The sequence below is a fragment of the Balaenoptera ricei genome, chromosome 2 (assembly GCF_028023285.1).
Source record: "Balaenoptera ricei isolate mBalRic1 chromosome 2, mBalRic1.hap2, whole genome shotgun sequence".
NCBI lineage: Eukaryota > Metazoa > Chordata > Mammalia > Artiodactyla > Balaenopteridae > Balaenoptera > Balaenoptera ricei.
In genome coordinates, this window is record NC_082640.1 from 24664435 (window position 1) to 24680301 (window position 15867).

Here is a 15867-nt window from a genome sequence, read left to right on the forward strand (position 1 = left end):
CCTCACCGTCTCGGGACGATTTGTAGGGCTCCGTGAATTGGTCCTTCTTCCTCCTTTGTGGGACTCTGTGATAAGCGGTTTCTCCCTCGGGACCCCCCCCCCCCCCCACCGACCTGTGGAGGTTGGAGGGGCCATTCATTCATTCTCTGTAGAGGTGTTTGTTGGGGTGACCTCACTATCTTCCCCCAAACATGTATACCAAGAAGAATTACAGGCTATTTTTTCTCTGATAGAGAGACGCCAAATTGGGGAAAAAAATTCTGCAGCGGTGTAAAGGCATAAATAAAAGGCTGGAAAGAATTATAGACACTATACACAAGTAGAGCCTGTCTTGTCATTAATTATCCTTTATGTGACTTGGTGTGTCTAACAACGAGGGACGGTGGGCAGTGCATTGATAACTTGGCTCCTTCTGACAGCATCTCTCACCTAACCGTAATTGTGATAGTCTGAAAAGACTAAGTAAACTGCTGAAACACAGTTGCTTCAAGCTCAAGGTGAGTTCAGAAGCTATGATCATCAAAATATATGGCCGCCTGCTAAAAAGCAGACATGCAAGAAATTAAAAATATAGCCCCAAAGGCTTAATGTTGCCTTTTAACTGTGCTTAAATTCATATTCATATCCTAGCTGTCTGTCTGAAGTAGCCTGGGTTGATATAGGGAAGGTATAAACATATCTACTCCAAGTGAGTGCTTCTGCAAATCCTATTTTGATAAGGTCTTAAATCTGTTGAGATCAGATCATAAAATTCCCTTGCAGTTTCGGCAATCGGTAAAAACAGTGCTCAACGATTTTGTTCTTTTAATTTTGTATTCAGACAGTGTAACCTCCATGCGTAAATCCCTTCCCCCCACCGCCTGGGGGAAAACATGGGCAACATGTGATGTATTAGCAACGTTTCAAGTGTAAATATTAGACTTGGTTGGTAAATTTTAATTTACCTTTTCATAATTTCCTGACTTAAACGCAGACTACTTTTAGCATATGAGAGCTTAGAGATTTAGTGAAAAACAGGCTGTAATAACTGAAAACGCCAGACAAAAGTCTTTTCTAGTTTGGAAATGTATCAGATAATAAGTTCTTCATCCATGGATATTACTTCCCAGGTGATGTATGGAATTCGGGACAGTGGACGGATGAAGTGTGGTTAATGTGATTTATACTATTAAATTACACCCAGAATGCATGCCTATATTCCCTGCAGAAGAGCTCTATTAAGTTTATTCTACATTTCTGATCGCAGAATCCCAAATTGCTATTTAATTTCAGGAAATCTCTTTAGCAGGTGGCCTTTTATGGCGGGCAGGGTATGAATTCTTACGGTTGCTGCGCCTGCCAAGTTATTATGAAATCCTGAGAAGATAAAATCCGAGAAAGAACCACCCAGTAGAACATTTCAGCCCTTAAACTCTTATGTGATTTGCTGTTGATACAGAAATCTATCCTTTGAAGATGGACTCAGAGTGGAAATGTGCTCTGGAGAAATCCCTTGTTGATGCTGCTAACTTTCCTCTTCCAATGGAAGTGTTTAAGGTAAGACGTAGATTCATAGCAGTTTTTCTCCTCTTTTCGAGAATAAACTGTGTAAGAAAGTTGCCCACATCAAATCATTTCCCGCTATTTAAAAAGCTACCTTCTTGGCCGGTGTTCATTTAAAATGTTTAAAATGTTGTCTGTTCCATTATGCTCTGTTTTGTAATCCTCCCAAATACCCATTTTCCAAGATAATGCTTAAAATTTTTTGTCAAGTAATTAATAAGGATATTATACGGTAATTTGAATCTTATTAAATTTTTTTTCAGGTTTACATTTTTTTCCCCTCCATCTTGTATTATTATGGAAATCTCATTTTCACCCTCTCACTGCTTACCAAAGAAACAAAAGAAAATGGAGCAAGTCTAATTTTGGTATTTGCTCGGTAAAAATGATAGAAAACGATGCTTCTCTTGATGGCTTGAGAAACTCATATGAGTATCTGTTGGGTAGTAGGCCTTCCTCTAATAGACAATGAAAGAAATGTGCCACAACTGAAATAGATCACCTAGTTCTTAACACTCTTAAAATTATGCTTAAAATTTATATGATGTGTAGAATATTAAGTTCTGGGCAGGAGTGATCCCTTCAGCAAGAGGGACCCATAAAACGGTCTCTTCCTATTTGGAGCTCGAGTAGGTGGGAAACAGCTCTACATGGACCGTTTCCTGGGAGACTTGTGGATGGGCTTGTGGTGGGCTGACATAAACCTGCTTTTCAGTTCCGAGCGGGCACATTTCTGCAGGGCCACAGAAGTTTCATGTGGGAAATGAAATTAAAATGGTGTCTAGGTCCCGCCTGCAGCAAGAGTGTGAGGCTCGGGCTGGGGCGCTGGCTTCCTGGATTTTATTTACGAGGAAGCCCTCGCTCAGAACCTTAACCTAGCAGGGTGAATCACCGATACTCTTGTTCAGCACTTTTCTCATTGGCAACATTGGACTTAAGACCTCTTCTGAAAATAATTATTAAATTATTATTAGCAGTAATAATCACACTGATCATGCAACATTATCTTGGGCTTTTTTTTTTTTTTGCTAACTGACCAGATAACTTCTTTTTCCTCCTCCTTTCCTGCAAAAAATAAAATAAAATAAAAATAAAAATTAAGAAAAAGAGCATTTACTCTTCCGTGAACTGGCTCTACTGCCTCTTCGGAAGGCAGCCCACCACCCTTGTCACTCGTTTGACCTCTATAGCTGGTGTCCACTGTCTTTTCCCAGTGGCCTTGGTGATATTAAAACAACACTTTTATTGAAGTAGAGTTGAGTTACAATGTTGTGTTAGTCTCAGGTGTGCAGCAAAGTGATTCAGTTATACATATATATATGTGTGTGTGTGTGTATATACGTATTCTTTTTCAGATTCTTTTCCATTATAGGTTATTACAAGATACTGAGTATAGTTCTCTGTGCTATACAGTAGGGCCTTGTTGTTGTTTATCTATTATATATATAGTAGTGTGTATCTGTCAATCCCAAACTCCTAATTTATCCCTCCCCCACTTTCCCCTTTGGTAACCGTAAGTTTGTTTTTGATGCCTGAGTCTATTTCTGTTTTGTAAATAAATTCGTTTGTATCACTTTTTTAGATTCCACATATAAGTGATATCATACGATATTTGTCTTTGTCTGACTTACTTCACTTAGTATGATAATCTCTAGGCCCATCCATGTTGCTGCAAATGGCATTTCATTCTTTTTTATGGCTGAGTAGTGTTGTGTGTGTGTATACACCACACCTTCTCTATCCATTCATCTCTTGACGGACAGTTAGGTTGCTTCCCTTAGTGATATTTTAAATGTATAAATCTGATCATGTTCCTTGCCCTTGAGAAAATAAATTTTATTTCAAAATAGAGTATCTTTATTTTGGAATATATTATACACATACATTTGAAATATACACGTGAGGAGTTGACAGAGTGATATAGTGGAAATACAAATCCCCCCTGCCCCCCGTCTAGACACGGGAAGTTGCGGGTCCATTAGCATCCCTCCACCTGACCTTTCCCCATCCTCTTTCCTGGCTCTGGGTAACCAGCTCCCTAACTTTGGTGTTAACCATTTCCTTGCCTCTCCTTGTAGTATTACTACCTATGTATGTTTTCCTTAATATTACACAACTTACTTTTGACAACACGAGAAACAAGACCAGCCCTGATTGTTTCAGGAGAGGGCGTTTTCCTGCTCTCCAGAGTGGAGGATGGCTGGACAGTGCCTCGGTCCCAAGCTGGCCTCACTTTCCCACAGAGTTTGCAGGGGAGTTGAGTAGGCACAGTCCTGAGCTAATCTTAGGGAATTAGTTGGGTCATCAGCCAAACTGTAGCTTGAACTCCAGGTACCGGACCTCCCTTAGAAATGTGGACAGGTCTGGCTCCGGTTCTCAGAACAGGCCCAGCACAGCATTTCTGTGCAGTGACTTGAATGTTCTCTTCCGCTCCAGGCAGCGGGACCTCGAGGGGGCCCTGGCACCTTGTTCAGAGTGTGGTCAGGACAAGCCAGGTGCCGTTAACAATCTGGGTCTGGCTTACTTTGGCACTTTGTCCTCAGCTTACAAAGATGATAAAACGAAGCAAGGCATCTTAGTGCTGGCGGCCTGCTCTCCTCTCACCTCGAGTGACTGAAAGAATCCTGATTCTGTCCTCACGCTTCCCTGATAGTTTGGGTATAGAATTCTAGGTCAGCTGTCACTTTTCTCCAGAATTTGGAGGTATTGCTCCATTTTTCCTTTTCTCCTCGGGCATCTTATATTCTCCTTTTCTCCACTGTTGTGAAATTTCACGATGATAGGCCTTTGCAGATGTCTGTTTCCATCCAGAACGCAGGGTACCCCGGGTGTCTGCAACTCATGCCTTTAATTTTGGGGATGCTTCTTCTAAAATGACGTCTTCCACCTCTCTTTTCTCTGTTGTCTTCTTCATCTGTGACCAGGTGGTAGTCCTGGGCTGGCTGTGTAATTTTTTCTTCTTCTTTTCATTTCAGGTTTTCATTTTCTCCTCTGTTTTTGCTCTACTGTCAGAGGTTTTCTCCACTCATTTGTGCTGTTGTGTTTTTATGAGCCCTTGTCTGGCGCTTTTTCTCTGAATGCTGCTCTGTTTATGGCCTCCTCTTCTTGCAGCCTGGAAGCATGACTTTATCTTGTTGGAAGTATTGATTTTTTTAAAGTTTTCTTTTCCCAGAGTAGTTTGTTTCCCCCATGTTGCTTTTGGTTTCTAACTTTCTTGCTAGAGGCTTTCCTCGGGTATCTGAGAATCCTTGACTGTGCGCTCTTGAGTAAGAGGGAGATTCGAAAGCTGAGGGCAGGGCTGGGTCATGTAGGGGGACCTTCTTTGTATGGAGGCTACTTCCTTGTATGATGGTTTTTCCTCTTTAGCTGATTTCCAAGGAGGAGAATTTCAACTTCCCACCTGGGGTTCAAGGTCGAGCTGCCTGCATTCTAGGAGCTGAGTGGCAAGAAGAGAGCCTGGGGTTTCCGTATTTTCCTGCATCCACAGACCAGGGACCACCTGCTTCATCCTTTTCTGAGGAAACTGGAGGACCACTGGTCTGTAGAGTCAGGGAGGGGAGGGTACCTGGGGTCCAACTGCTTCCTAGACAGCTCCCCACGCATCTTATTCTATCACCTCCCACGCACCCCCAGTTTCAGACATACCTGCTGTTACCGGTTTCTGAGCCTCCTGAAGTTCCTGCCCTGTTCATTAGTCTGGGTCTCAGCTTTTCTGCAGGAGGCTTGGGACTTGGCTCTGTTGAATATGTTAAATTAGTTGCTTCTTGTTCATCTGCATTTTAGCTTCTATAGTTTCTGTTCAAGTGGCTTTGCGTCTTTAAAATTCTTTACTGTAATTTTGGTTAGAGTTTAGGAAGAGGTGAAATTAATGTGTGTTTTTAGTCAGCTGTCTTCATGTGGGACTCCCCTTTTTAAAGTCTTGTAGCTTGGACTGTAGGGTAAAGCTCCCACATCTTTCATTCAATGAAACATTACTCCTTGGCTATAGTCATACTCAGTAAATATTTCTCAAATATACGATGAATTATTGAATGGACAAATGCATTTAACTCACTGATTTGAAATGCTTTGAGTTAATGTAGTTACAGATTAATTGGATATGCACTTATTATTTAGAACTATGAATACTAAGACTAAAAATATATAAACATTAATAATCCTCATATATTTTAAACTAATAATTAAGTAACTCAGTAAATGTTTATTGAGCAGTTACTCTCTACATAATTCTCTTGACCCGATTCCAGGGTTTCATAATTGTTTATATTTTCCTCTAAAATACAGTTGCCTCCTTCCCTCACTTTAATGTTTTTCTGTTAGAAATCAGACTACTATTTTTATGGAGTACTTGAGAATTCTCCCTGTCCTCAATATTTTGTTTATAATTAATGGTTGCTTTTTAAAAAAATATTTTATTTTATATCGGAGTTTAGTTGGTTAACAATGTTGTTAGTTTCAGGTGTACAGCAAAGTGATTCAGTTATCCACACACATGTATGTATTCTTTCTCAAATTCTTTTCCCTTTTAGATTATTACAGAATATTGAGCAGAGTTCCCTGTGCTATACAGTAGTTGCTTTTAAGAGTAGATACTGAATATTTTCTACTTTTCACAGGGCCTACAGGATGTATGGAGTGGGCAATTAATAAATAAAAATTGGCTGAATTGAAATTTCTGTGTTCTTAGAGCTTGTGAGATGCTTTTATAAATGTTTTCTTTTATTTCAATTTGACGGAAAAGAAAGGGGCAATTTTCTGAACCAGACTTTGTATGGGGGGAATCATTATACACTTAACTTTGAAATCCTGAGAACAACCACTATTAGTTTCCTAAGGCCGTTGTCATAACGTACCACGAACTGGATAGCTGCAAACAAGGGAAATTCATTCTGTCATGGTTTTGGAGGCTAGAGGTAAACGTCGAGGTGTGAGCAGGGCCGCGCTCCCTCTGAAGGCTTTGAGGGAGACACTGTCCCTTGAGTCTGTTCTCACTTCTGGGGTTTGCCTGCAGTCCTTACCATTTCTTGGGTGTGACAGCAGACCTCCAATCTCTGCCTCCGTCTCCGCATGGCCTTCTCTCTACATGTCTGTCCCAATTTCCCCCTTAGGGACACCGGTCGTTCGATTTGGGCCTGTGCTAAGGCAGCGTGACCGCAGCTTAACTTGAGCGCATCTGCAGAGTCCCTGTTTCCAAATCAGGTCACGTTCGCAGGTTCTGGGTGGATATGCCTTTTTTTTAGGGGTTGCTTTTCCACCCAGTACAACCGCATTTCATGGATGTACAGTAATTTAAGACAGCACATAGTAGTATTCTCTACTGAGTAATTCCACTTAAATGGAGGTAATTAAGTTCAGAGGCATTGCATGAGGGCATGGGATAAGGTTCAAGCTCTCTTAGCAGTTGCTTCATTTTAATAAAAACGAGAGAAGACTTATTGCCCTTGATTTGAGAGAACACTTTAAGTGACTTTTGGTTGCCATATTTTACTGAGAATTCTGACTTCCCTATTTGGAAAATGCAGGTAAATTTTAAAACATATATTTAGAAGAAAAATAAGTAATTAATGAAATGAGTACCAAAAAAAGGGGAAGGGATTAAAAAATATTTTTTGTTATTGAAACATAAATAATGAAATTTTTTTTTCTTGAAAACCAGTCTCATTACTTAGAGACCCAATAGATTTGCTGAGAATAATCCATATATCAATACTAATTTATTTGAGAAGAATATTTAGTATATACTCCTGCACTGCAAATCAGCAAGGTCTCTCACTAGCTTTCTTTTTTACTTATTATATTACCTTTGCAAGCCATCACATGATTAACTTACGACACATCCCACTGTCAAATAAAGTGAAATGCCCCAATTTCAATAAAAGCTTTTTACTTTTGTCCTCCCAAAGGACTACTAGGGTGGGTTTCTCTCAGAGTTTGTTTCTGTCATGAAAAATGAAGTTAATACAGGGCTAATCCAGTTTTTTGGCCAGGGATTTTTATACTGCTTCAGTTCTAATTCAGTAAGTATTTACTACAATATAAGGAGTGGATTTGAGGTAATTTAGTTAAGTTTTAAAAATAGGGCCAAGGGAGACTAGACAATAAGAGTCTAGGGCTTCCCTGGTGGCGCAGTGGTTGGGAATCTGCCTGCCAATGCAGGGGACATGGGTTCGAGCCCTGGTCTAGGAGGATCCCACATGCCGTGGAGCAACTAGGCCCGTGAGCCACAACTACTGAGCCTGTGCATCTGGAGCCTGTGCTCCGCAATAAGAGGCCGCGATAGTGAGAGGCCCGTGCACCGCGATGAAGAGTGGCCCCCGCTTGCCGCAACTAGAGAAAGCTCTCACACAGAAACAAAGACCCAACACAGCCAAAAATAAATAAATCAATTAATTAATTTTTTTAAAAAAGCAAGGTTTTTTTTAAAAAAAAAATAAGAGTCTAACTATAATGAATGTAGTATTTCATGTGTGAGGCACTCATAAGCCTTTTATAATTACTGCTACTTTTCATTTTCTGCTGTTCTTGTAAATTGTAATCTTCATTTGTGACCCCTCTTGTTTGCAAATGTTAAGGTATAGAAGTTTCACTGACAACTCCTATATATATCAAAAAGACCTGCAAATAAGAAACAGCAGTTCCTAATTTGCCAGGTAATTGAAATACAGTACTTTCCCCTTAGAGGAATACAGATGTTCAGCCCAGGGAAAGCGGGGGCTTTTCAGTGCACCTCATTTGTGACTACACCTTGTAATTTCAAGGAAAGAACATTATTTGAAATGTCACTAAAATCGTTCTTCATTTTTACCCCTTAAAAAAGTGAAATTGTTTGAATTTTTTTTTTTCATTCTTTCTGTTAACAAAATATTTAAAACCTTTGGTGTTTGAAATACCAAAGAAGCTATTTAGAGATTTGCAGAAGAGCCGAAGGAACTCTAAATAAAGCATTGAGCTGGGGCCATAAACCTTGCATGCCTTGTATGTCGGGGTTCCCAGATCTGCCGCCAGGTTTGGTAATTCACCAGGACTCAAAGTTGTTATAATCACGGTTACAGTTTATTATAGTGAAAGACAGATGGCAAAATCAGCAAAGGGAAAAGTCTCATGGGGTGAATTCTGGAAACCCACACATAACGCTTCCAAGAGTGCTCTCCCAGAGAAGTTGCCCAAGGCAACTTCTTAATTCCTCCCGTAGCGTGTTGGACCAACATGTGCTAGGGATGCTCATGAGAGACTCACTGCCCAGGGCTGGCATGGGGGGCCGGCGGGCCGGCTGTGTGGGTACCCATCTTGCCCAGCACGTACCCATCTTCCAGACTCCCAGAGGGAAATGGGGCGGTGGGGGGGTCAGTATAAACCCTATGGTTGGTACAAACCATGTAGGCACAGTAGACCACTCTTACATTTAGGGAAGATTTCATGTCATTGTCGGGTTCAGTTTATCCGCTGTGTCCCCATAGGCCAGCCAAGACCTGATCCTGGAAGCAGGCCTTTCCCAGGACTGCAGTCTCAGGCCTGCTACATGTGTTGGTTCTTCTCTTCACACCTCCATTCCGTCCCTTCACACAGTCTGTTGGCTCTACTTTGAAATTCCATCTGGAGTTCAATCACCCTTCACTTTGTCCATCACCACTACCCTAGTCTAAGCTATCATCCTCCCTGGACTCTTGCATTCATTTCACAATTTATTTCTGGGCTTGTTATTCTCTGCCCCTCTACAGTTTGTTCTTCCAGGAGCAGCCAGACAGATTATTTTAAAACAAAATTCAGATCGTGTCACTCCATTGCTTATGTGGCTTCTGATCTGACTCAGGTGCGATGTGCCCTCTGAGCCGCTTTGCTGCTCGAGGTTCTCATACACTCTGCTCCACCCGCTGGCTTCCTGCTCTCCATCCAACACACTAAGTCCCCAGGCCTTCGCAGTGATGCTCTGCCTAGACAGTGGTCCCTCTGGCCAATGCCTCAAACCTTCTTCCCTCTCTTTCTTCAAGTCTCTGCTTAAAATAAAGAAAAGCACCCTCACCTCCATCTCCCCACAGCCTGCTCGGCATTTATTCCCCCACATAGTCTGCATCAGTTTGCTTTCTCTGCGTCTGGTCTGTTTCTTCTTCCTGGAATGTACCCTCCATGAAAGGAGATTGTTTATTTTCATGACTGCGCCACCCCGGTGCCTTGAACAGTGCAGCCCATCTTAAGCACTCAGTACCCATTCTTGAGTAGGTTAGTGAAGAACTAAGTACAGATATCAACTTAGAAAGTTAAAGGCTCAGGAGAGGTCGTCAGTACAGCTTGAATGAAGTAAGTTCCCGCGAGCGGTTCCGAATAACAGGGGTGACTTTGTACAGAGAGGAAGCAAAGGGCTTGGTGGCTCCTGTTTGGTGGGTTCAGTACCAAACTGGTACTTTCATGATCAGCTAAAAATACCCCAGGTCAGTTCTTGGCTAAGTGGAGGAAATAGTTGAGAGCACCGAGAGGAAGATTAGGGATGAATTGAAATTAAGAAAAGAGCTCAGCATAAAACCCCCCAGGTTCTATGACACCCCATTGCAGGTGAGCTTGCAGGGCCAATGTTGGCTTCCTGCTGGACGTGATCACAGAGTGGAGGGAATATTGCCTCCTGTGTGTTGCCTGTGGGTTTTTTCTTTTCAAAGCATCTGGTCCTACGATCTCTCAGGGTCTTGACAATAACGTAGTGTCAGGTGCTACGGTGTATGGTGTATGTGTTGTTTCCTCTTTAAACACATAGATCAGTGGACACACGGGGAGCTTAAGGAACACCCTGGGGGGAACGTGTTAGTTTAGGGACAGACTTGGCCATAAATGACAGGTTTCTGCCTTCTGCCCTGTTTTTCCACTGCGGTACATGTCTTCCTAATATCACACGTGATTCCTCTGATATGACTGTAGCTGTGAACGGATGGGATGCGGTTGGACAGTGATGACCTGATGCTTCCAGGTTATTTCCCTTTTATTGGAGGCTGAAGAGAGATGTGATTTTCAGTGGGACACGTACACCCACGATACTAGCTACGTCCCCTTCCATTGTTGCCTCCCTGACCAATTCCCCATCAATATCTGTGGCCAAGGTGGAGGTTATAGGGAGTCGAGGTTATGACAACTAAGGCTTTTACTTCATCAGGACTCACAGCAGGTAAAAAGTGTACCTGGTCCAGTACTTGGATAAAATACCCAGGCTCCTGGTGTCCCCCCCATAGCTCAGCTCCTGCTGTCTTTGACTTGGGTAGCGGTTGAATGGATCCAGAATTGTGTATCTATAACTGATAACGCATTAAAAGTGCCCTTGACATCTGTAAATAAAGGGCTTCCACTAATGGCAAAGCGGTAAGTTAAATTGAGCTTGCTTTGGTCTCAAGTGATTCCTGTTTCACTTGCTTCATTGCTTCTTGCTTTCCCCATAAGTTCATGTTTAAGAAACAGAAGGAAGGGGCCGCTGAGAGAAGGCTAATTGAGAAAAAAAGATGCTACATGTGGCCATTATTATATTTTTACACAAACACATAAGGAAAGGCATTCCACGCACATATTTCTTCTCTGTTGAGAGTTTTCAGGCTGTGCTCATAATACACGGAACATTCCACATCTGTTATTTCTTTAGCTCTTTTCAGCTATGAATTATGTATCTGTTGGTGCATTTGTAGATTCAACCTTTAGGAGCGAACTCCTTGTCTGTTTTCACATCTGAGACCTAGGTTACAGGCCAGAGAGAGAGAAGGTTAAGTGTGGCCAAGAGTGAAAAGCTTTCCTTTCTCATTCCATCTGGTCCAGCCAAAGGGGTAAGAAAGGGTGTGAGCCGCTGTTACCATAGATTTTCAGGTTGCGGTTTCTATGGCGACCGACTTTTGCTGTCTTTTGGTAGCTAAATACAGCAGCAATACAAAACTCGTAGCTGAGTTTGGCCTTCAGGTACTGGGATCCTTGGATTCTCCCAGAATTTGCTCGAGGCCACCTATGTAGGGCCAGAGCTTAATTTCTTGAGCATGACATTCCCTGTCCCACCTGGCAGGGTGTCTGATACCAAATAATTTAGCAGTAAGTGTTTGTGTGACTCCTGGTTGCTATTTCCTTCTCACCAACTGAAACCCCGGTGGTTCTTTGAAAGGGAGTCTGTCTTAGACAGTAGGTCATGTTGTGACCGGACTGGTGGCTCGACCCCTGTGACCCTGATGGTGTTGCTGACCTGACCCCTGAGTTTCTGCCCAGCAGCTGGTCCCAGGCTGGCTTCCCTCCAGCTCTGGCCCCGAACACCCAGACCTGGGAGCTTGCCCTCTGCCATTCCCTCCTTTGTCCTTCTCATCTCTTTAAAGACTTGGGGAGGTTTGTTAAAGTCTCTCGGGGATGGTGAATCGCAGAGATGTTCAGTTTGTGTCACGCCCATCCTTTGCCACTTTCAGAAACCAGAAGGGGGGCCTTGTTTGTGTTATTTTTCATGTGCTCTGGGTTCTTGAACTGCAGCCCACGCTACGTTAACTCAGAAAGCGCCATGGGGACATCATATTTTTATGCATGCTGGAAAAAATCTGGTGAGACCTGCTAAAGAGGGCAACTTTGGTCCAACAGTAAAGGTAACGATGAAAATCGCAAAGCCCAGATGTATAAAGAGTTCACTCAACGATGGCTTGATTTCAGGGCCCCCTACACCGCTGCCTGCATCTGCTAGATAGTGACTTGCTTTTAATTCTAAACCCTGAGAATTTAAAAATACAGTCCACTCTTAGTTATCTGAGCTGTGAGTTATCCTTCCCAAATGGCTTCTGTTGGCCGCTGATTATTCTGGCTCTCTCCAGTTCCTGGGTTTCAGGGAAAGCAAGATAATATTTGCATGAACTTCATGTCATGGGTGTTGGGATACGAGGAGGGGGCATCGATCTCTTATTTATGAAGCAGACGCATTTCAAAGTGATTGTCATAGCATATTTTAATTTTTTCTAGATTTTCCATGCTACTCGCCATTAGTTAGAGTAATTAAGAATTGATCATAATTCTTTTTTCTGTGGATGATTTGATAATAAATGATAGTATAGTTGTATGGAGGCAGGTTTTTTTCCCCTCAAAACACAGACAGATTATTTTTTTTTGTAGGTTAGGTTGTATTTTTTTTTTTTTTAAGATTTTTTTTTTTTTGATGTGGACCATTTTTTTTTTTTTTGTCTTTATTGAATTTGTTACAATATCACTTCTGATTTATGTTTTGGTTTTTTGGCCACGAGGCATGTGGGATCTTAGCTCCCCGACCAGGGATTGAATATGCACCCCCTGCATTGGAAGGCGAAGTCTTAACCACTGGACTGCCAGGGAGGTCCCCTAGGTCGTACTTTTAATCTCCATCTTTTCTTTCATGGATAGGCAGTTGTAAATTGCAGGATCTCAAGTAGGCAGACGGATGTAAAGAGAAGTTTAAGTTCATTCTGTCTACAGAGGTTTAAGATCTAATGGAAAATGAGGACCACGTATGATGGGGCCCCAGCTACTGAACCTTCCACATATTCCCTCCTGCCTGAGAAAGGCCCCCTGGTGCAGAGGTTTGTGTGAGCTGCAGGTGTAAATGAAAGCATGGGAATCCTTCCGTCCTGCGAGTTCTCTCTTTCCTTCCGTGGGCAGGCAGTGTACAATGAATTTCCGTGTCGATGGCACAAAGTCAAGGATAAGGTGAAACTCTGCCCCCTGTTTCTTCTCCAGCTCCATTTATAACCAGAAGAACCCACATAAACAAATCAGATAAACTTTTTTTTTAAACTGAAATTTTTATTGAGATAATTGTACATTCACATGCAGTTGTAAGACATAATACAGAGAGAGACCCCAAATACCTACTCTTCACCCAGTTTTCCCCAATGGTGACACCTTGGATAAAAAACACAGTTTTGCAGCCAGGATATTGACATTGATACAATCCATGATCTTACTCGGATGGCCCCAGTTTTACATGTGTTCATTTGTGTGTGTGTACTTTTAAAAAATTTTTTATTTTATTTTATTAAAAAATTTTTTTTGAAGTATGGTTGATTTACAGTGTTTCAGGTATACAGCAAAGTGATTCAGTTATACATATATATATATATATTCAGAGTCTTTTCCGTTATAAGTTATTACAAGATATTGAATATGGTTCCCTGTGGTATACAGTAGGTCCCTGTTGTTTACCTGTTTTATATATAGTGGTGTGTATATGTTAATCCCAAACTCCTAATTTATCCCTCCCCCCTTTCCCCTTTGGTAACCATAAGTTTGTTATCTATGTCTGTGAGTCTGTTTCAACAAATCCCATAAACTTTTACATGAATAGATAGTGTTCTGTGTTTAACATTAAAGAAAAGGAATGGATGAGTTTAGAATAGTAGAAACCTGACTTAAAGCCCCCCCAATATTTAAGAACATGTCATGCTTGGAGTCGGTGGAGAGATTTCTAGATTCCAACAGAATTACTTTTTGCCTAATTATCTTGATTGTGCTCAGAGTAAGCACAAGCACACATGGCACATATAACGCGCCTTTGCAAAGGAATTTGGAACATTTGATCATTTCACTTGTGGTTTTGTACAAATTAGTCCCCTTGCTGGACCTTGGTTGTTTTTGAGCTTCCAGGGCTCCTGGGAGACTTCAGGTCCATCAGCCAGGGGGGTGGTGAGCAGGGCGTGGCCGACGCGTCACAATTCCTTGTTCTCCTGTAGTAAGTTACACACCTTTGGGATATCTTTCGAATATACAGTATATTAACATGCTCAGACCCTTCAGGATAGCGTACAGAATAAAAACGCAAATCAAGCCGTGGAGACTTCACCTGGACGCCCACATCATCCTCCAGTGGAAAGTCATTGCAGCGATGTCGACCATCGCTTCAGTTGTTGAGCCCAGACAGGACGGAAGAAATGGTACCAGCCACTCCCCACACGTAATCTCGTTATCCTCACGATAACCCGACATGCAGGTATGATTAGTCTTCCTGTAACGTGAGGAAAATCAGAGAAGCTCATCTCCTGTCCTACCTCACACAGAGCCTATGGTGGAAGCAGGACCCAAATGCACATCTTAACCGACTTCAGTCTTAACTGTATCTAAATCAGTGGTTCTCAACTGGGGAGGATCTGGCAGTTCTCTCAGTGTCTGGGGGCATCTTGACGACGACACAGAGCTGGGAGAGATGCTACTGGCATCTGTGGGTAGGAGCTGGAGACGGACGGAACATCCTGTGTGCACAGGACAGCCCCTGCTAACAAGGCATCAGTTGCCCCAGGATGCCAGCAGTGCCCAGGTGGAGAAACCCTGGCTAGAGAATGGGTGCTTTTCTTACCAGGAGGTAGGTTGACCCATGGAAGGCAAGGGCAGCCGGGATTTGAGGACGATGCTTGAGATTTTCACTGTTCTTAGACCTGTGCCAGGCTGGCTGGCAGTCGGCACTTTCCCATTGGGAATCTTCTCCGCCTGTGGCAGAAAGAACACAGATGAATGTAAGCTCCTGTGTTTCAGTAGCTCCTGCTGTGTCCAGAAAGTGCAGAACACAGAGTCAACCTTGCCCATCACTGACTCTTCATTCTCCCTCTGAAGGCTGGACTCCACATGCGGGGAGACAGTTCAGGGCCATTGGCCTTGTTTCCATGACAACAGTTGAGTTGCACTGAGGGCTCTCAGTAGAGGGGGACACCCAGCAATAATTTTGTCAGCCGCATCCTGGCAGTGGGGTGTGAGGCTGGGGAAAAGCTAACCCCCAGAGCCCCGACTGTGGTTTTCTTTAGCCCACAGCCCTCAGGCTGGACACGTGGGGAGACACCCTAGCTCATCAGGAGAGAAGTAACTAAGCTTAAGAACAGACGGTATAATCACTGTTTACCTGTACCCGCAGCATAGGCTCTGTTTTTTTCTCATAGTGGTACTGTAAGTAAGGTTGAATTTCTTGCCACTTACAATGCTTTTATGGTGCTTAAATGTTAATGAAAGGCATTCTCATTGCCCCTGTTGTTTGAAAACAACCAGTGTACCAGTTTTTGGACTTACTGTGGAAATAGTCCTGCTGTAATCGCCTGTTATGAATTCTTGTGGTTCAGGTTGAAGTATATAGTACTACGTTTTCTCATGACTATTTTTTAACTTGATTGAATGCAGGACTAGTTGATAAGATTGCTACTTACAGCTGTAAGTAAAAAAATGGAAACGCTTATTAGTGTTCAGCTTATAGATTTTTTATTACCTTTTTGTTATAAATATTTCATTGGCTGAGTTTAATTCAGTGCGACGGAATTGAAATATAATAATGCTATTGATTTAATAAATGCTGGCATCCTAATGTCCATTTTCAGATGAAACTAATATAAT

General features: G+C 42.4%; 1 protein-coding gene across 6 annotated transcripts in view; it reads left to right on the forward strand.

Annotated features, from left to right (window-relative positions):
* Window positions 1–15867, forward strand: part of SFMBT2 (Scm like with four mbt domains 2) — a 222993-nt gene that overhangs the window by 118077 nt on the left and 89049 nt on the right. For all 6 annotated transcript variants that reach the window (XM_059912123.1, XM_059912115.1, XM_059912134.1 and 3 more), the window contains one exon: window positions 1439–1536. In XM_059912123.1, coding sequence (XP_059768106.1) covers window positions 1439–1536 — 98 coding nt within the window. The remainder of the gene's footprint in view (window positions 1–1438; window positions 1537–15867) is intronic.